This window comes from Chrysemys picta, chromosome 3 (genome assembly GCF_011386835.1).
Source record: "Chrysemys picta bellii isolate R12L10 chromosome 3, ASM1138683v2, whole genome shotgun sequence".
NCBI classification, from domain to species: domain Eukaryota; kingdom Metazoa; phylum Chordata; order Testudines; family Emydidae; genus Chrysemys; species Chrysemys picta.
In genome coordinates this window covers 204,842,500-204,865,381 of record NC_088793.1, presented here as the reverse complement: position 1 = coordinate 204,865,381, position 22,882 = coordinate 204,842,500, and the positions used below count along the sequence as shown (strand labels likewise).

Sequence of the window (22,882 nt, the reverse complement as noted above, 5' to 3'; positions counted from 1 at the left end):
ACAGACTGAGTACTGAAAGTACAGAAAACTTCAAGTAAAGTGGTTACCACTTTATATATACATTTGTATTTAATTTAGTTGCCACACCCAATACATCAGATTCATGGTGATAAGCTTATCTGAGGGGATAGAGAGAGACAGTCAACTTGAATCTCCCTCCAAACTGAAAATTTGGTGCCTACCATTGTTACCAATAATCCCAAACTTTACCATAAGAGGTCAAAGGAAAGTTACTTTCCTCTTTATTTTCAGTTGACTCTGGTGATTTGACACACTGGGTATATATGGTCTTTCACTTCTTTGGGAGGCATGGTGACAGCTCCTTCCCCAGGCTTTTCCAGAGGGTGATTAGGAGTAAGAGCAGCAGCTAAACTGACTCCAAAGGGCAGTAGGCAAACAAGTGCAAAAGGAGTGGCTCATGCAAGCTTGGTGGTGTTACTCTTGGGCAGCCCCAAAACCCTTTCTAAACAGAGCTCCACCCCATCCATCCCTTCAGTTAAGAGATTGATGACGGTTTTAAAAATGTGCTCCAATAGAAAGCTTTTTTTTTTAAATAAAATCAGTTTAAACAAAAATCATGTTGAGTGCATTCCTTTAGAAGTCTCTTAGTAGAATAAAAAGGTGCACCAAAGAGTATTTTTTTTCTTCAAAAAGCATTGTATATAATCATACAATTAGACACCGATACAGATTTGCACAGGAAAGAATTATTCCTAATGTTCAATTCTTATATTATAGGCTAAATCTTAAGTTAAATATGTCTGCAATACACTGCATTTTATTCTTTTCATTTCTGGTGTGTTTGTAAGGTATATCAACTGCTACAACAGTGATCCGCATCAAAGATAGTTACATCAATTCTGTAAGCACTCCACAGCAGCATATTTATTAACCACTGTGGGCCACACGGCAGCAAAGGATTTAGGGGTGAAGGGAGTTGATAATTACTTATGCTACTATAAAAAGTGTGTCCACTTTCATTTTAAGCCTTTTTCAGGGCTTTAAAGCCTTGACATTTATAGATAACACTAGTTTCAGATGCTGTTTTGCACTCCTAAAACTCTAACCTGGCTTATCATGTAAGATCAGTATTTACTTGCCCCAAGACCATAATGTGAACTAAAACCTCATTTAAAAAAAAAAAATCCAAAGAAGGCTTAATTACTAAAATTAGAGACAAAGCAACAGTCTTAAAAATGGGTTACACAGAAGGGCAGTTGACATAAGGACACTTCTAAAAAAGTAAGCCTTCTTGGCCAGAAGTTTTCTGTCCCCCCCCCCACTATTATCACATATTAGAATATGACCAAGAACGTCGTCACTGCCTAGATTTAACTTCACTGCAGGATCAAGCAGAAGATAAGTCCTGCATTTATGACACCAGACTTGAATATCAGAAATTCATTAAGTCTTCTATCTAACGTGGCTTCTATCTAATGTAAGAGGGGAACAATTTGCTAGAATTGTGAGGGGACAAGGAAAGATTTAAATAATTTATTGGCTTATAATAATTTGGTCTGTGAGAGTGCACCATGCCAGACTTCATTGCTAGCTCCATCAATCCTGCAAACCTAGTTTTCATAAAATATCCTGTTTTGAGCTCTTAAGATCACACATGGAAGGTTTTCTTTCTGAACTGATGCAGGGCTCCCTTCTTGAGTCTACAATACAAACATTTTTTCTGAGAAGCACCATCTAGGTGGACTGTTAACCCTTATGTATAGGAACTACAATTTTAATGTCAACAATGAACTATTCCAGTGCTCACTGATCCCTTTAACAGAAATATCTGGTTATTCTAGGATTGTGGAGCAGAGTTTGGGATTGCAGAGGGAGGATGAGTATCCAATTTTCCTGTCTGATTTCAATGCTCTCTGCCCGCCCCAAGCCCTGAGAATACCTCATTCATTTTTTATCTATCATCACAACAGCTCATATTGTGGACTGGTGCAATTAAGCATTTATTCTTTGTTTTCAAGCTTCTTGGTGAAGATGCATTTTAAGTAATTACATTAAAGCTTTCCAGAACTGACCCTGTCAATACACATCTTTTAACAAAGTTCAGCCACTATACTGAAGAAGTGTGGTGTAGATTAAGAAGGTTCTGGTATGGTTTAGCCAACCGGTGTAGACAGAATCACACTATAAAAGATGTGACAGCCCAGTCAGTGCCCCAGGCTAGAACCCACAGAATCTGATCTCCTCTACACAGGCCAAATAGTGTTAAAACATGGCTTGTCTACAGTAGAGTTTCAAAGCCATACCTGAGCATTTTAAACTTTGCTAACAGGCCTATACCTGATAAGCCTACTTCTTCCCTACCATACTTCAAACCAGAGAAGCAGCTTGAGCTAAAGACATTATCAAACTGATCTTCAAAGCTTTTTCAGAAAGGTCCCTAGTTCAGAGAAAGATCCCACTGTTGCTAATACAGGTTCAGCTGAACGAGTGTCTAGTTAGGAGCACTAGGGTAGCTCATCTGCTGGCTGCAGATGTTTCAGCATCACATAATCCTGCAAAACTAAGAGACGCGAGGATGGAAATGGTGTTGGCAGCTGGCAGGCTGCCTCCCCCGGGCTCCTATCACCGATTCAGCCTTGGTAACGGTGGGAAATTTATTAAGAGTTTCCCTAGCGCAGAGATGGCCAAAGCAGTTTCATTGTGGTCACGCACTTTGGTTGATGCCACATTTGAAATGTCCATTAAAAAAAAACAAAAACAAAAAAAATCACATCTTCTTGAAATGGGGCTATTTAAATGAGCCATTTAAACACGACTACCACAGGCTCCCACAAATCTATAGTGTGTGTGTGTGTGTGTGTGTGTGTGTGTGTGCGCGCGTTTGTTTATAAGTTGCTTTAAACAGCCACAGTACAAGTCATCAACTCATTTATAGAGCATTCAAGTAAAATTGATCCACTGTAATAGAGAAGGGAAACATGATGTGGAGAAAAAGCCATAGCAGGAAATTCACACTAGCAAGCACTAAATGACAACTGTATAATGCTCTGAATAGGCTTATTAGAGAGAAAAGGTGGGTGAGATAATATCTTTTATTGGACCAACTTCTGTTGGTGAGAGACAAACTTTTGAGCTACAGAGCTCTTCTTCAGGTTTGGGGAAGGTACTTAGAGTGTCATGGCTAAATACAGGATTGAACCGATGTTTAGCGTAAGTGGTTAGCACATAGAAGTTGATCCAATAAAAGATATTACCTCACCCACCTTGTCTCTCTAATATCCTGGGATTGACATGACTACAACAATACTGCATGTTGAATAGGCTTGTAGGCTAACCAAATGGAATTTTCAGAATTAAGTGCATAATTTTATCATTAGACACTGAAATGTAAGTTTGTATCCAAGCAATTACCCCAGCAAAGCAGATATGGATATTGACTCATCGTTGTATTACTCGTTTTACACTGGCATAACATTGAATTAAATGAAGTTCCAACAGAGTAAAACTGAAGGCAGATTTAATGCAACTGATTCATCACTATTAGGTTCCCAATTAAATGGGTTTTATTTTATATTTATAAAATGGGAAGAACAAGAGGACTGGGCAGTTATCCAGCATGTGTGGTACAGGCCAGAACTTATCCTTCTGATAATAACTATATCCTTCTACAGTTGGGAGCGGGGAAGAGGGGGAGTATGAGAAACTGCTTTAAAACTAACAAAAATAGGAGGAAAGTATCTTCAAGTTTTATGGCTTTCAGCCACATTGGGAGGGGGGATCAGGAAGGGCGCCACGCGCAGCATTTTTAGTGCATGGTGGGCAGCAGAAGATACCAAAAAGGGCAGAACTGTTCCCCTCCTTGGGAGCTAGCTGCTAGTAGTTTTTCTGGGCCAGGCCCTACGAAAATAAGGCAAAGGTATACTTACATTCTTATTAATGGCTCACACCTTTGCTTACACATTGTGTTGGAAAACAACATGGGTAGCCAGCAGGTAAGAGGGAGATAATTTCCCCTTACTACTTCTCCAGCTGCTACTTGGTAGCCTGCCTGCCAGTTGAGCACTACAAGCTCTGGTTTCCAAAAAACAGCATCTGCCTCATACTCAAATAGCTGCCTAAAGTCTAATCAGGACATCACTAGTGCGCTTTACGACTGGGCTATGCCACACAGTTTCTGTACCCAAGGTTTCTAGTACAACTGTGCATCCCGATGTGTTACCTATTTATTGGGAAAATGGAGGAGAATGTGTGCATGTGTGGGGAGAACAATATGCTCTTGTTTTTGGCTGTTTAATACATTGATATTGTACTTTTTAAATGATGGCAACACCACCTAAGGTTTGAATATGAATTCTCTAATGTTTGCTTACTTAAATCTAAATAAGTAAAGTGTGTGTGTGTGTGTGTGTGTGTGTGTGTGTGTGTGTGTGTGTGTGTGTGTGTGTGTAGGGGAGAGAGGCTTGGCGGAATTCAATTTGCTTTTTTATAATTTCAACAGATAATACTGATGATATTTAAGCTTTTTACCCCGTTTTTATCAATTTACATTTTCACAGTTGAAGGAAATTATGGGGGACTCAGACAACTTAATGACAGATTTTATATTCAAAAAATAAAGTTTTATAACTGTTAATATAAATTGTCATCACTACATGTCAAAAATATACAAAGTAAATATCCTTTAAATCAAACTCCCCAAAGTTCTCCAGCTGCATTTTTTCTCTTTGCCTAGCTGTAAGTTTTGATCATCGTTGATGGAAATATTTTATTCATCTGTGTGTCTACAGTGAAATCAACCGTTACCAACAGTTACCAATGAAAATCAAATCCTTCCAAGACTAGCTAGCTACACACATGCGTACACCTGTACATCTTTGGCTATTAGAGTCTAATAGCCCAATAGTTTCCAGTCTAAGTCAAATCAGTATCTTTCAGCAAAACAAAAAATTCTAATAATAGATGCTTTAAATTTGGGGGTTTGATATGTCCTTCAATTCACCTATGAGGATGTGTTAAAGACAAACCCCTACAACAGAACCATTGTAAGCTTTAAAATGAAACAGAAGATTTTACTTGCCGAAATATTTGCGGTGAGTATTTTCCCTTTTCCCATAACACAGATACTGCACAAGTGACCCAGAAGAAAATAACGTACAATCACACAGTGCTTTATTACCTGTCTTCCCCGATCCATTCGATCATCCGGTCTGTGGGGGTAATTCATTGGTCCACCTAGTCCTTGGTACTGATTTTGCTGGAATGCTGCACCCTGGGACTGCAGCATGCGGTTCCAAGATATAAGAGGGGCAGCCCCAGAATTTCTGTGTAAAGAACATGTGTATTATAGCATGTTATTAATTTATATATAACTTCATACTACAAAGCCCAACCTTTTATAGACATGTATAATAAATGGCTCGATTTGCTTAAGCACAGATCTATTGTGTTAATTGCATAGACAGCTCACAATCTATGGGAGCTACAAGTGCCTCTAAATGATTTGGCTCACACTGTGTAAGGAAGAAGCCTTGCACAATTTAACTCTCAGACCATGTTTACTCACTGCTTCACTCTCAGACATACTAAGGTGAAGAAACAGATGCTTTTGAAAGAATGCAAATTCCATTTTGCAGAGTCAGGGATTTTTTGAACACCATAAAAGGATTTTGCTCATCCTGTATTTTAGAGACAGGTTTGCCAGACTGTTTGCAGTGACCGACAATGTAGATTTGAAACAAAACGTCACCGAGTTAGCTAAATGTAACACTATCCAAAGAGTAAACATGTGCAACACAGGAGAATGAAGCTTTATTTTCTAAATGTCCAGACTCTTTCTGGGAGTCCATTCTTTCTAGTTAATTGCAGGTTGCAAATGAATTCTTACTGCTGAGTATTTTGAATCTAGGGTAGGGGCCTTGGCTGTTTTTTCCCATCCATTATTCTGCTCAATATGTCAGAAGGTCTGATCGGGAAGAAACCTTTTCAAGTTCTATTGATGCAGTTTTCAATTGACCATGGTGACCTAGCAACATAAGCACTAATTGGCATGGACTGACTGACATTTGGTGTACAGTTTATATGGGAACACAAATTCAACATCTATTTTAACCTAGTTTCTCATCCTAGATTACTAGCAGCAAGAAATATTTAATTGCCTTCAAGTACCTAGTCTAAAATTACAAATATAAAACAGGCACATCACATCCTTGTTTTATTACAAATATTCACAAAAATGATATAGCCACGTACTGCTTAGGACATGATCTCTCCAATGTTAGAGAATTCAAAATCCACATTTTCTGCAGAGAACACATACCACATTGTGTTGAGGGGAAAGAGAATTAATTAGAAAATGAGATATTATTCGCATACAAATCCTGTAAATTTAAATCTGTTTTGGTTACTGTTAAACAGGCATACATTGATATTCGATTATGATCTCTGAGAAAAGGAGGAAAGTAATTAGCATAAAATATCAAGATGTTGGACAACTGATGTGTAGGGTAACCATTTAATTTTAAAATCGATTGCAATGACACTAATGTCAGTATTACTTTCCTTGTCTTTGAAAACCTGGGGCTGGATCCATTTGGTTAAAGATACTAAAGTCATCCCTGCCAGAACTCTACCAAAGTCAATGAAGTGACGCCGAGGCTGAATTTGACCCACTCTATTCAAGCAACCACTCAGGGTTTTAATAAGGTGATCACATTCTTCTTCTTGAAGTTTATACAAGCATATTACACATAGCCGCCTGTACAACAGCTGAAAGATCAGTGTAGGGCTTATTGAGGGAAGGATTGGTGGGGGTGGGGAACGTTTTAATATGAACTTCACTGATAGGAATGGAGACAAAGTCTATGTTAAGCCAGTGCATTGATCACGGCAAGCTGTTTCTGAGAACCCAAAACACAAAAAGGTAAATATAACAAGATGGGGGAAAAGTACACATTTAAAGAGGGCTTTCATGTTTAAATTCCTATTCCCGTTCATTTTAGTTTTACACTGTAAAAACTGCATTACATTTATTTTATCTGGCCAGATTTTAAGAACAGTTATGATGTCCCCAACCTAGGCAATAAGAACTCTTACAGTCCACAGAGATAAAAACAAGATTTCTAGTATAAGGTGAGACTCTCATGCTGGATGAATACTTGGCACTTACAAGCAATATGCAAAATAATATTTACTGAAACAGAACTAAACGTTGCACAGAAGCAAAACCTTAATTACTGCTGAATCATAAACCCCTTTTACCTATTTTCGGTCTCAAACAGCAGACTATGCATTCCTAAAATGTTATCTGAAACATTTACTAGTCAGACCAATACTGTAATTATTTAAAATCAATGGCAGGGTGAATTAAGCACTCAAGATCACCGAAGACTAGTGCAGAGATATTCCTTTTGTTTAAATACATGTTAAAAACATTGTTAATTTTATATTTCACTGAAATAATATCCTCATCTTAAGGCAAAACACTGGATTCAAAATGTGTCTTGATATTCTGTCAGATAAATCATAGTGGTGACTGGAGAAAATTCCATCAAAACACTATGAACATTAAGTAGCATGAACTTTGGTCTTTCATTAACTAACAATCATTTGATTTCAGTAAGTTGGTCAACATTTCCATTATAAAGTCACTTTGCCACAAAAGTCTATGTAGGCGTAGGCTTCTGTAAGGTCTCTCCTAATACAATTTTAAAAACAGATTCCATTTAAATCAATATGTTTAAATTCTATGCAAATACCAAGGGACTGTGGTTAAAAAGCATTTGTGCTTTTGTAACTCAAGGTGATCTTAAACAAGTTAAATTATTCAGGGAGTAAGTGCATAACATGAGTTTGGAGTATTTAACTCCCCCCAAACCACCCCAAGCAGTAATTACATAGCCAATATGTTGATTTTTAATAAGACAATATGCATGTGCAGCAACAACTATTCAGAAAGGATTTTGGCAATTCACAGTTATTGCATACAGGGCAAAAGTTACACAATATATTTTTGTATTAGGCAAAATGTACATTAACTTTAGCAGTGTAATTTTGTAAACTGCATATTAGGAGTGTTTACTACGATGGACTGACAATGTACTATGAGTGTTTCATAGATTTAAAAGCTTGTTAGATATTTCTATTGTTTTCAAGCCACTGTAAAAATGAAACAGAGCTATGTAGTAGCATCAGACGATTTTAGCTAAACCCGTTAAGTTACTGAATATTAATATAGCTTCTAACATTTTCAAAATGCTGTGCAAGTACTACATAGTATTAAAAGTAACAAAACCAGCATCCAGACTTCCATTCTGTCCTTCACTCATTGGGTTATGCACCTTATTTATATGCCAAAACAGTATTAATGCAAGATTACAGTTGACATTTTAATCTGACAAATCAGGAAATTAAAAGTTACAGTTCCCACAGGAATAAATTCTGTGCTATTGTGCATATGTATTACTATAGGATCTAGGCTCTGTCTTAATATATAGCTTGACCCCTTAATATACATGCAGTAATACAGAGTCACAGACAGAAGGGCAGTGCCCTTTGTGCTGTATTTGAATTAGGACAAAACATGATAAGTATTGTATGACTGTGTAATGAAACCCTAATACACATGGTAAGTGACAGTTATGGTTGCTTTAGGAAGGTGTTCTATAATAAGAAAAATGTTAATACGTTTCAGACCTCAAACGATCTAAAACAATCCTAGCTTAGTTTAGATTTTCAAGTTATGCCATCAACACTCATAGTGAAATTATCGTGTTCTCTTCCCTGAAATGGTAGGAAGTGAGGGTCAAACCCAGATCTCTCAAGCTTTCTAGTGTTATGATCAACGAAGCCCACAAATAACATTAAATATATAAAACTTCTAAAATATAGTAATTAAGTCCAGCTACTGCCATTGAAAAAAACAAGCCTAGAACACACAGCATTCTCACACAGTGGTGCTGGAACAAATATTTATAGTGGGGGTGCTGAGAACCATTGAACCAAAACTGTCAGCTCTGTATATAATGGAAACCACTTCAAGCCAGTGGGTGCAGTAGCACCCCCAGCATCTCTAGTTCCAGCACCTATGTTCTCACATGCTTATTCATTATTAATCAGGCCTCAAATGCTTTAGATTTTAGATTGACTATCAGAACTTCTCAGATCAGTAAGACTGTTTGTTTGCAAGTATGCAACAGCTGCTCTGTTCATCAGTAACTTCCCGCAGTTTTAAGGATTTATTCCCCCTACATATACTTTGAGACTGTTACACCACTGGCTCTAAAAACAAACACTCCTGTACAGACAACATGCTCCTTTTGATTCTGAGAGAAGCATTTTATAAAGCACCAAGTTTCCCTCCAGCAAGCCAAAAATCTGACCACTTTCAACCCAGCCTTCCAAACATCTTTGAACCTGCTTCGCTGGCTCCTCAAAAGATTCATTGGCAGGGATGGGACTCCGTCCACATTCCCTGCTGGCTGTTGTAAGTGGAGGAGGTTCCATTCTCCCAGTCCTGCCTCCTTTAGGTGAAGAGTTTCTTCCTGGTTGTCTCGCTCCCCCTGTACGGTATGATTTCAATGCCTATTCCCTTCCCGATTTGCCCCAACCCAGGCAGAGCAAGAGGAGGAACCATCAGCAGGAGCAGGCAGTGGCGAAACAGCACGTGAACAGCAGCCTCACAATGCCACAAAAACTTGTTGGCAACTTCCCTCCTGCTGGGTAACTATCCACAAGTTGAAAACCACTACTCTATAGGGCATTAGAACCAATGAAAGAGTCCCAGGTCTAAAAAAGTATCAGGTCTATTACAACCAACTCTCCCCCAATCTCAAGTCCTTTAGAAGCACTGGCAGAGTCTGTTCAAATATGCAAATACTCAGGCCCATCACCTTTTAGATGCATGCTTAAATCAGTAAGGCAAGTAATTTAACGTCAATGCTCAGTGCATTTAAACATTTTAACTTTTTTTTTCCCTTCCTAATCAAGTATCTTCAGGAACATGGTGGGTGTATTTGTCCTCATTGGGGAGCTAAGTCTGGCAAGCTAGTGGTTTTATAAATCAAAGAGGTATGAACACAAAAAGTACCAGAAAAAAATAAAAATCTTGAATTATGAAAAACCACCTTATTTCCATTTCAAAACTGGAAGGATTTTCTGCAAACTTTCCAAAGAGATTCCCTTCTTGGCTAAGCCATGGCATGAACAACTTCAGTCCCATAAAGTAATTGGAGGAAGATTGAAAATGGAAGTTTAAGAAATGAATGGCGATCTCCACATTGTAACATTACTAGCACACTGCACAACGTTCACACATCCCACCACCTATAATACTGAAAGCACATTGGGTAAGGTTAAGGAGCCAGTGATGCCACCATATACTATACTAGTGAGGCTGTACAGCCAGATATCTGGACCCTAAGTACAGGCATCTTTCCAATGTGAAAAGGAAATTAAGTTCTGTGCTCCCATACCAAGACCTCTTCACTATTAAAACTATAATACACACACACGTGCGCCAACATTGGTTGAAGAAGTGGAAGTGTGAAGTTGGAAATCCAGAAGCCCAAACAGAAATTTTAGTTCAATTATACTGAGTCAGTGAAATTAGCAGCCCAACAGAATGAGATTCTAGAATGGAATGAAATTCCTAGCATTGTAAAACAACATTACAAGTTACCAAAGCGCACAGTACTGTTTCCTTAAAAAACCAAAAGAAAAGCTATTTGTGAAGCTACTTTTAGTTAAGATCGGGTATTTCAGTTTGTTACATTGCTGAAGATAACCCTGAAAATAAAGTTTATAAGGCAAGATTCCATATTAAACATGGCAAATTAAAGGGAAACTGGACTCATTTTGAGAGAGATAAAAATGCTTGCCATGGAAAGTGTGCATATTTGTTAACAGCCCAACAACTTTTCCCCAGTCTGATTCTTCTCAGCATTAACAGCTGTAAGTAAACGTAGCATATGTCAAAGTTAGTGTCCATTTTAAAGCTGTATTATAAAATTGCACTATATATATTAATATAATTATTCATAGCATTCAGATATCCTGGAGTTTGTAAAGTCCATCCGACTTAAGGGAATACAACTTATCAATGAAGGAACACATGTAAAACATCCCTTATTATCAAACCATGTCACATTCTTTCTATTCCATGGTACTTATTGGACTGCAGATTCTATAATCCTCCTCTGAGTCCCTTCTGCATTTAATTCAGTTCAGTCTTAAGTAGTTAAAGAAACTGTTTTCAGTGGCAACTAATAACTACTGACCTACAGTGACACTGCCCTACAATAGGCTTGTCAGGCCTGAAAAAGTTGTACCAAAGAAGCTGATTAGGACTTCAAGAGGTTTGTAGCAAGAATCAATGGCTAGTCTGTACTAATGCTGTGGTTCCAGCACAGAAATGATAAAAGTGGAACACCATTAGTTATGCCTCATTAAGCTCCACAACCCTCCTAAAAAGAAATTTGTTTAGCCTGTACAAAAATCTAATGCAGTTTTAAGCTCTCTGTGTTGAATTTCATGGTATCTCAAAAGCTTCAATAAGATAAAGGCCAAAGATCCAAGAATGGTAACCAAAGCATCAACAGTAAAGTTAATTTTGAAGTTTCTGGTTTTTAATAGAACATGTTTTTTTCTTTTTCACTTTCTTTCTTAGCCAGAAACTCAATCTTTTAAAAAGAGAAATACTGAATTTCGCACCCCACAATAAAAATACATCATGGATTTAATATTTTGTAACGGTTTGTTTTTAAAAGTTAATATATTTAAATAGAAAATAAAAAGCCTAGTTTTAAGACTAACGAACAACATATTGTGGACTATCAGGGAGCTAAGTATTTTAAAACTTTTTACAAAATTTAAGTGGCCATACCTTTCATATCTCTGGGGCGGCTGTTGAAACAGAGGTGTGGGACCTCGCCATGATTCTTGGGGCCGTAGATCTGTATAATAAAACAAAAAAGTCAAACAATATGCAAAAACCAGTTCCATACATCACTTATTGTCAAATACGTGTTAAAAACATTTTTTTAAAAGTTTCAGAGCACTAACGAAAAACCCCAAATTGGACTTGCTGCCAAATACTTTTGGGCCAAATTTTTACTCTACGCTGGTGTAATTGTAAATTAATTCCACTGACTTCAGTGGAATAACTGTGACTTGAAACCGGTGAAAGAGCAAAATTTCTCCATTTGTATCTTATTAATATACACAATGGAAAGCTAAATTTCAGGTAATCAAGAGGAACAAATGACAATGACTGGGACCAATACACTGGTTAGTGTTTTAAACCTCAACGTATACATTTGCTGGAATTTTTACATCAAAAGAAATCATACGACTCCTACCTCAACTTTTGAAAAGCCTCTTTCAGACAACGTTTAGCATTACCACCAAATACATTCACCAATATGCCAGTATGTGAGATTTTTGTAAGGGGTGGGCAGCAAATTGATAATGAATTGCAATATTTTTATAAGCATCGATCAATAATTCTGTCCTCTTTATTAGGCTGAATTATTCACCATACAATCCGAAAGCTGATAGGGTGGAGACATGATTTAAGAATATTGTATTTTCAACTTTGTCTGGCCATCAGAATATTATGATTTACTATGGGTCCTTTTGAATAGTTATTATACAGACAGAAAAAAAATTGGTAAAATCTGGCTCAGGACACATGGCACTGCAGCAGTAAGAAACGGTAATGAAAGGGACCACCCACTTTTCAATTGCTTTCTTGTAGTCAAGCTCTAACTCTGTACAAAGATGTACCAGCAACAACTTTGCTTTAATAAGACATGCAATTAAATGGCTGCTGTTCTTCTAAATAAATTGACCAGTAAACAGGATGAAAGAAACATCTAATCAATAGCTCCCTGGTCAGTTCACAACACTTAAATTGTGTATCAGTCAAAAGCTTCAGTTTCAGTGACATCTTTGATTATCTTCAATGGTGTTTAAGTGTGACCTAATTATAACAGCTGGTTCCAGAAGTTGTCTAATGGATATGCTGTGATAGGATAGTAATACCCTGTTAAATTGTCAATATTCAAGGACACCGAAGCTTAGCAATAATTTGATAGAACTCTACATTTACTTTTTCAATTGAGCTTTTAAGAAAAGCATGGATAGAGGGAAATCTGAGCCTCTCTTCTAGGAACTCAGACTGGATTGCTTGTGCATTTTAATAGTCTGACCTGAACAGAAACCTTTCATGGTAGCACTTGAGAGAACTCTGTGTAGTGCGGACAGGTCCTACTGAAGATAACAGCTTTGCTGGTGGAAATAAATTCTGATCTCCAACAGTTCTGCTCTTCCTGCCTTGGGCCTCCTTTGATCAGAATGAGTCATGCTCACATAGGCCAGATTACAAAGTTACTTGTAGTGGGAATAATATATCCATTAGAGACTAGACTGGGATTCCCCAAACTCATTTCACTTGTAACTAATTGCTAATTTGACGATGATGCATTATATATAAAAATAATGTTTTAGGGTGGTCGCAGAGGGGCTGGGGAATTTATGGGATCAAATTAGGAAAAGAAAAAATTAGACTAATCAGAAAGTTTAAACAGTGAGGTCTATTATAGAGGATAGGACACTTTAAGAGAAGTAGATTCATCATTCAAATTAGGATAGTACCAAAGCACTTGAGTATGTATTGAAGGGAACAGTACTGATTATACTGGCCATTTCAATCTTCCATGATCCATAGTTTCAAACCTTTCATTTTAAACACCTCCATTTGAAAAGAGATGCAAAATGAAAGATCTGCAGTTCAGGATTAAATATTTAACCCAAAAGGTATGCCCATAATTCTTTTAATTAGGCTGTCCACTTGGTATCTCATAGTCCTGGCAAATGGCCCCACTTTTCTATTCATAGCTGTCCCCATTCCTGGGCTTGGACTCTACCATGGTGATCCAGCCATACAAGACCTCTAGGCTAGATTCCTTAGTTCTCAGTACCTAAACAATACGGTCACCGGGTTCCTAAACTGACAGCTGTTCCATATGCTCAGAAACATCACCCCAGCACTCTAATCTCTTTAACTGGCTCCCTATTGAACGCCTGGTCAAATTCATGGTTCTGGGCCCTGTTTTAAGGGCTCCCCAGGAGACTCTTCCCCAAATTACTTCAGGGACCACCTCACGATGTGCTAACATGACCTAGGTACAACAGATGCATGCCGCTGAAATAGAACTAAGAGCTTCACAAGTCAGAGTTGTGTTCAGGAGACAGATCTTTCAGCAACTGACCCACAAACCTGGAACTCTCTGCTGGAGGAGGACGGGATGAAAAACTCCCTTTGATCTAGCTGTCCCACAGCCACCCCGCAAAAAGAACCAACTAGTGAACAAAAATTAAGTCCAGTCCCTGCTGACTATAGGGAAGAGGTTTTTTTTTTTTTTTTATGTGTACGCTTTATAATGTTGGGATCCACTCAGATACAGCTGTAATGGGTCCAGTAAAAGAACTCAGACAGACCGACCAGATTCTTGTGTCACTGCTGATGGACAGCAGCAGCAGTATGGGAGTCTAGGGGGTGGGAAAAAAGGAGGCGAGTCAAACTGCCCTTTCCTGTCTAGTACACAGATGGAGAGTGGGGTGGAGGGGAAGGAGAAGGGAGGGACACTTCACACTTCCAGCAGCATGGAGAAGGGGTGCGCCCTCTTTTCTTGACAGCCAGAAAGTAGGGGAGCACTCCACGCAGCCAGGAGGCCATGCAGATTAAAGAAGCTGCCCTTGTTCCTGGCAGTTCAGGGCTACACATTTAATCCAACACTTATTTATAAAACCCTCATGTCCTCTGCTCCTCAGTAAAGTCCAAGGAAAGCCCTCCAGTGAGAGGAGGTTAGTCCCCACCAGGTGTAGGGTGCATCTTTCATATTGACCCCCGAATCACAAGCGCCTGGTGTATGTGTGTTTCAAGCTCTGTAACCCTCCCCTCCAACTGAAAAGTTAGAACATAGCCCCCTTCAGGAAGTAGCTCTGATCACATCTCCTTGTACAGCACTGAGGAACACACAGATTAAGTATTCACACGCAGGAATATCTTAATAATGAAGTAGAGTTTAAAACAAACTTATTACCATTCTTTGCATGGTTCTGACAGAAGATCACTTTAAGAAGGAAAAAAAAAAGCCTGAAAGTGAATTGCACTTCAAAAAGGTACAAGCAGGAGAGGAAAAAATGACAGTTAATATTTTCTTTGGTCTTTACAAATTAGGCATTTCCTAGAACTATAAGGCCATATAAACTGCCTTCTCCAGCAACTCCTCAAGTAACAATTTATCTAATCAGTGTAGCAATCAAAGACAAGATTTCATGTTTACTGATTGCACTAATCAAAATCACTTTTCAAATGCAGCTAATTGACAAGTTTACTGACTGAGATGAAAGTCATAAATCACATACTCTGGATTGCAGAAACCAAATATGCCATTCACACAGTACCACCAGACTGCACTTGACTCCCCCAAGTTATCAGCACAGACAATTATTCATCAACTGAAAATTGGCACATCAAAGTCAAATCAGAGAACAACGGTAAGAAACACCCACAGCAGGCTCTTGAAAAAGAGGTGGTGGTTTGATTGACCACATTGCCCTTCTAGAGTCCCATTTTACCTCATCATATATAAAATACAAATCTCCTAAAATAAAATTCCGCTTCTTCAACCCACAGTTTTAACTGCATTATCTCTACTTTTTCCAATTCAATTTTTGTATAGTTTAAAATGTGAGAGTTTTCTGGGAGCTTTTTAGTCAGATTACTATCTTGACATACAACTATTCCCACTCATCAAGGCCTATCTTCTGCCCTCATCTGTGGTTGTTTTATAGTAATACAGAAAGAAGATGATTAAATCTGATTTTGATATAATCTGTGTGTGTCTCATTTAGAAAATCTTTTCCATTTGGCAGTGTAGGACTGCCTAGCTGAAGACTTCTGACTTTCCAACATCGTCTCCAAGAACTCCTGACAGAAGAAGATTTTGTCCTCGGGCTTATTTGAGACACCAGTGGAAGAGCCTTTGGATTTCGGTGAGGCATTTGTCCTTGAGTTGAGAGAGAGGGGGGGGGGGGTATAAGAAAGCTGCCACAGCTAGATCCAGAAGCCCATAGTACCCAAAAACCCTGTTTAGCCAGAATTACAGATAGCAGTAGGATTAAAGCTCAATCCTTTTTTTATTGCCTTGGGAACCATTCATATTGCAGGAAACACATATGGAATGTTTGCTTCAGTTCAGTAAGAAGACTACTGTCTACTGAAGGAAGCTAAATTGCTCTCAGCTTGAATGTGTGTATGACTAGAGCTCCACAGAAGCCCATCAACTGTGTGTCGTCTCTTGGCTTATCCTTACGCCCTGTAAGTCTTTGGCAAACCAGACTGTACACTCTACAGCATCTGCTTCCTCACTAACCAATCACTGAAGTATTGGAAGAGGTGGATACTAAGACTCAAGTGAACTGCCACCAAATTTAGGGCAGTTAGGAAATAACTTGAGTGTAGCAGGAAGGTCAAACTAGATTTTCATGGCTTGAGCTAAAGATATCTCCTGGAAGGTCTCAGTATCATCAACAGAAGAGAAGGGGATAGGCAACACAGAAATTGGTGAAGAATAAGGAAACTTCTCAGTTTTCTGTCCCTCCTCTTCCTCCAATTCAGATTTTATCTCCTTAAATGGAGATAGTATCAAGAGCTGGCGGTCTCTCAACTCCGTTCAGGATACTTAGGAAATGGCAAACACAATGGCAACACAATTTTTACCTTCCTTGCTTTTTTGAAAGATGCCTTTAAGAAGATGGCAACGGATGCCACATGTTAAAGGAAAGCTGAACTGCCCATAAGATTGTTGACTTGACATCCCTTTTTCCTACATGCGTGGGAAAGTCCAGGGGCACAAGAATCAATCTTCATGCAACAGAAGAGTAGGGAAACCGGCACTAGGGAAGTAATAATGACAGAAAAGGAAAATCTAACATCAGGAATAGACTGGATTTTAGATTTGCAGGACCCCACCAAAAGAAGGGGAGACTTCAACAGCATCAAAAAAAAAAGCTGAACTATTATCCTTGGAGATAGATGCTCAAATGAGAATACGAAATGTTCTTGTCTTGGCAAGTGTTGGATCTGAGAACCAACCAAATCCAAGGATACATTCAAGGAAGGATCTTCTCTTTTATTGACTCTTCCAATTGGTAGAATGGGGCTCCTTTGGGAAAACATAGGGGAAACCCCAAGATCGTTCCTGAAGCAAACAGATGGTCTAGAATTCCACACTGATCAGTGGATTCAAGCCTCCTCAAATTTGAAGGAATGATGGTATTTGTATCTGGAGTGTCTTCTATACAACGAGATGCACTCAGATGCTATGGTGATGCAAGCCACAAGTACCTAAATGAATAGATCAGCTCCATGTATCTAAGGCTCAGAGGATTGCTTTGAGAGTTCTCCCTCAAAGTGCCAAGACATGATCTTTAAAAATGCAGAAATCAGTACCAGACACTCATGGTACTCCAAATGGGTTATTCAATCCCAACATTTGTTTCCTTTGCTCCCTTCAGATGAACACAAAGATTTGAAGTTTAAGTATTTCCTATGACCAAGGCAAAAGACAGTTATGCTTTCCATTCTGATTATCACATTTCTCTCTCCACACCATTACACATTCTCTTCTATTTCTGATTACTATAAACGCTTAAAAAAAATATCAAAGTTAGTAGTTAGGGCTGGTGTCCTTAGCCACTGTTTGCCAGAAGCTGGGAATGGACAAGGGATGGATCATTTGATGATTACCTGTTTTGTTCATTCCCTCTGAACACCTGGGCATTGGGCACTGTCGGTAGACAGGATACTGGGCTAGATGGACCTTTGGTCTGACCCAGTATGGCTGTTCTTATTCTTAGTAGCCACAACCACTCCACATTGGTTAGAGCAGCTGGGAAGGCTGTATGTGCAATTTGATACCTCATAAATTTAAAGGTTTGATCCTGTAGTTCTTAAGTAAACCTCATCTACTTTGGGACCAGACAATAGGTTTAATTTAAAATGGCTACCATTATTTTATCTCAACTGTTCACTTCCACTTCCTGGGACTTCTGTTATTACCGAAATATAATAAAGTTTGACACTCTCCCATTCTGCAATTAATTTGATCTCTCTCTCTCTCATGCATGCGTGCAAGCTGGCTAAAAGTACCGCAAATTTATAACATTATTTTCCCACTAGCTTTTTGCCCTCTCTTGTCTGCTTGTCCCAACTCTTCAAAACTAGCTTGGTCACTCATCTTTTTTCCAAAATGGGTTTTCCCCAGAATTCAATAGAGAAATGAAAGTCATCATTTTAGTACCTTTTCAGGCAGTTCACCTAACTTTCCTCCTGCCTCTCTGTGGCCCAGTTCTCTCCATATATCTGCTACCATTATTGCCCACTCTAAACAGATTGAGCATGTAGCAGTGTCTGACAATGGGAGAAAGGAAGGTGGAAAGCTTAAGGGTTTCAACATATGAATGATTACCCATTTTAGGGTAAAAAAAAGCCTACTTTAAATGATAACTGGGCCTGAACACAGGAAAGAAAGTCTTACTCCCCATGCTCAGTCTCTTCTCTTGTTGTTCTGCTCTGTTGTCCAGGACACAAAATCCCCATCTGACACGTTTTCTGCTAGTGCTTCAGAGATCAGGATTCTGGCAAAGCCTGTAGGTTTCACTGTTGTCCATGAGAGGTTATCCACTCAAGTCTAAACACACTACGTGTTTAGAGCCCACCAAGTTCCCCCTACCCCCATCCTGTTTCTAACATTGGGATGTGTGCTGACAGTCAACAACACAATCCTGCTTGAAGAAGTACAAATGCAGTTTTACAGAAAAGATCTTAGAACATTTTACTACACTATCACCATACAGAATAGCATCAAAGCAGTGCAACAAAGAGCAACACAAGATCAATCATTTGGAAGTGAAAACACCCAAAGTGACTTAGGCCTTTAAAACAGATGAATACTGAGCAATTGTGGGCACATCAAACGTATTGGCATGTCAGGTTAATGAAGCGTTTGTAGGAGGAGACTAAACTCATTTCAAATCATGACTATTAATATTTAACCAGGTGTAAGTGTCAGTGAAGTTTATCTATTATGCCACATAGCTCAGACACTTTTTTCCAATCATACAGTGAATAACCAAGGAGTAAAGTAAAGAGGACTTTTTAAAGATGACCTTTTGGAAGTTTTTCAATATTTTCTAGGATTGTAAGTGTCCATGTTCCCTTTAATAGGATATTGACTACAGTTGAACCCCATTTACCTGAGCCTCCATTTTCCGGCTCTCTGCATTAACTGAACCACCAGCGTGCACACACAGGAATACAGAAAATTCATGCTTTAGCCCAGGTCCCCACCACCCAGGGCGGACGCATATAACTTAGCTTCGCAGGGGCTACTGTGGTGTGAGGCCCCAGGCAATTGCAATAGAAAGGTTGAGAAACACTGTTGTAGAGAGTCCCTATAATGTTCCGGGTTAGAGTGTAAAAATGATCAGTACCTGTACAACTTGTTAAAAACTCTCATTGGTTTTCTTGTTAATAAATGAACAAAACATTATTTGCAAGAACTAAGAGTTTGTATATTGTGTTAAGTAGGTAAGTAGATGAGAAAGGGGGTAATGTTTTAATGCTTTTCCAAGATGGGTCAGCTAGTTTAAAAGCAACTCTGCATCTTAAAATAACAGAGAAAACTCTTTGCCCATTCTCCTGATAAGCTGAATTTTTTATTATCCAGTCTGGCCTTGGTCCCAATTAGATCGGACAAACAAGGTTCCACTGTATTTGGTGCTACTCTGAGCAGAGTTTTCCAGTCGAGACAGTTCAATCAACATCATTGTAACTCTTATGTTAAACATCTTTGATGTAAAATGTCAGGCCAGGGCTACACTAGCGGGGTGGTTCGAACTAAGATACGCAACTATTCGCGTAGCTGAAGTCGAAGTATCTTAGTTTGACTTACCTGGCTGTCCTCACAGTGGCGAGTCAACTGCCACAGCTCCCCCATTGACGCCACTTACTCCTCCTGCGGAGGTGGAGTATGGGCGTCGATTCGTGGATCGATTTATCGCGTCCAGACGAGAGGCGATAAATCGATTCCCCGTTACATCGAACTTCTACCCGCCGATGTGGCGGGTAGTATAGACATACCCTCAGTGTTGACATTCAAACGGCTACCTCAAAAAATGCTGATGCTTATGTAGTGCTAAAGAGAGGCACAAAGGAAAAAGAATGTTTTTTCCTTCCCCTTTGAGTACAAGGAGATGGTCAAGTTTCTTAATCCTCCTGTGCAGGACAGAACAGTTTAAATATTGAGATTTGCAACATCTCAACTTAGTTTACATCAACACAAGTAGTTCAAGCCATTTCTTTCACACTTATTTTAAAAGTGAAATGGGCTCAAAATTCAGAACCCCTTGAGTAATGAGAGTCTTAAATAACTGACAGATCTTTGAATAGGAATGAAGTTTCAAATTCCCACAATACAACAGTTTAAAACCCTTTCTTTCTGCCTCATACAGAGAAGAGTTTTCAAAGCACTAACACACAGTGCAGAGGTAACAATTTAAGGAGACTAAAAAAGCGAAATCTGTTCAATATTCTAGTTCTTGGCAAAGACAAAGCAAGCAACTAATTTTTTAAAGGTTGTATCTGATGGTAGTTGCCTTGAGACATGTCTTATGGTCTTTTTGGACTGAAGCCACGCTTTGCAGTGATAGACTCAAAGCGCCCAATCTATTTAACTTAACAAAGAAAAGGTTAAGGAGTGACTGGATCAGAGTCTGTAAGTGCCTACATGGGGAACAAATATTTGATAACTGTCTCTTCAATCTAGCAGACAAAGATACAACAAGATACAATGATTGGAAATTGAAGCTAGACCAATTCAGATTGGAAATAAGGCATGAATTTTTAACAGTTAAGGTAAATAACCATTGGAACAATTTACAAAGCATTGTGGTGGATTCTCCATCACTGGCAATAAAATCAAGTTTGGACATTCTTCTAAAAAGATATGCTCTAGTTCAAAGATAAATTGTTTCGGGGAAGGTCCATGTCCTATGTTATATCGGAAGTCAGATTACATGGTCACAGTAGCCTTGGAATCTATGGTAACTCTACATGCACAAATGCACCTGCTCCAATACTAGAGTACAGTATTAATATTGCAGAGGTTGGCCAGTGGACCCCCCCAACCGTGCTTAGTAGCACAGATGCTTGTGTCACTATCTCCAGCCCCTCCTAGTTAAATCGCTTGGAGGGACAATTTTAGATGATGCTGATGCTAGATTGTAGTAGCTGCATTTCTACTTTCTGACAAAGCATGTTCGTTCATAGATTGAGAAGAGAGTCTTTTCTTTTAAATTAAACTGATTACTTTTCGGTTTTATATTGGCAGGCAACTAGTTTTCTATTTTGTTGTTTTCTGCCAATATACTAGAAACACCATGAAGTGAATTTTTAAAAATGCTTTCCTCAGCAGTGATTTAACAGGCTGGCTCCCAATATAAGAATACAACTGAGCTAACATCTAACATCAGCACCTGTAACATTGGGGGTTAGGGAGGGAGAGAGGAGGGGAGGAGAGGGAATGACAAGAAACTGCCAAAAAAAAAAAAAAGTATCTGTCTACACCATAATCACAGACTGGGCACTGGCCCATGCTGTAATCCACATTTACAGTAGTTGTCACTTTTTGTTTTATAAAATGGTTCCCTTCTCCAAAGCAGGACAGTGGGGAATCTATAGCAGAACCCATGAAGAAGCAGAAACATAATTCACTTTACTCAAGTCTTGTAACTCCTAACCATTCTAAGTGCCTTTCCTATAGTCAGCAATCTATCAAGAAAAAGAACCCATGAACGTGCTCTTAAACCAAATAGCCCTTTAATTTTATTATGAAGAATACTATGTAGTTGTAGCAAAATAAAAGTCAGACAGTTCAATTTTAAAATTCATTACATTTGATAATGCAGGAGGGGAAAAAAAACTTACTTGACAACAATTTAGGAATCTGTGGTTGGCCACCTAGAAGTGGTCTGTATGGGTTTCCCTGATAAGCCCCAAGTGGTGCTGCATTACTGTAGACTCCACTTCCTGACTGTCCTCTTTCCCTTGACATTGCATGGCTGTAACATAAAAGAAATGGAAAGTAGTATAGAAGTTATTTTCTCAATGTCATCTTACTAGCTACTACCAAGTCAAATACTACAGCTTCTCCAGTGTACTGATGGAGATGCTCATGAACAGTGCAGTAATTCACCACCTGTAAGGGTCCCATGCACATCATGAATGAAGCTCACATTTTTATGACCTAGTTGGTTACTGTGAAAATTCTCTTATACCACAGCTTGCCAAAGAAAAATAAGGGTTTTTTTTTGTTTTTTTGGGGAGGAGGGGGAAGGGGTTTGCACAAACAGTGTAAAAGTTTAGGTAACTATCATACATATTCTGTAGAAAAATGAAAATGCAGATACATTTAAGAGCTGTTTCATTGTTTCTGTGTAGAAGTACCTTCACTAAGATTTTAAAGTTGGTTTGTTCTGGAATTTTCTTGTATTTTTAATTAATGTTTTAATAAGACATGTTCTCAACATAGTTATCGTTTTGTGACCGCAAAGCATGGCAAGAGGGAAGGGGATTCATGTGCACTTGCAGTGAAACAATTTTATTTCCCAGGATATGAATGGGAGGAAGAGTGTTGCTTGCAACTTGCCATTCCTCATCTTTCTTCCAGGCCACAATTCAATGGACAGAGTCTCCCACTTTCCTAGCTTTCTACAAGCGCCGTCTCTCTCCCTTCCCCAAGCCTCTTATCTCTCTCTAGTGCCTTTGTCTTCCTCCTTGAGAAAGAGGTTGAAGCCC

The 22,882-nt window shown here is 38.8% G+C and overlaps 1 protein-coding gene across 1 annotated transcript in view; it reads right to left on the bottom strand.

The window, feature by feature from the left end:
• The window catches only part of XRN2 (5'-3' exoribonuclease 2), an 89,048-nt gene that overhangs the window by 1,400 nt on the left and 64,766 nt on the right, over window positions 1-22,882 (bottom strand). Inside the window, exons 27-29 of the mRNA XM_005287485.4 lie at window positions 22,013-22,146; window positions 11,840-11,909; window positions 5,138-5,282 (exon numbers count right to left, since the gene is read on the bottom strand). Coding sequence (XP_005287542.1) covers window positions 5,138-5,282; window positions 11,840-11,909; window positions 22,013-22,146 — 349 coding nt within the window. The remainder of the gene's footprint in view (window positions 1-5,137; window positions 5,283-11,839; window positions 11,910-22,012; window positions 22,147-22,882) is intronic.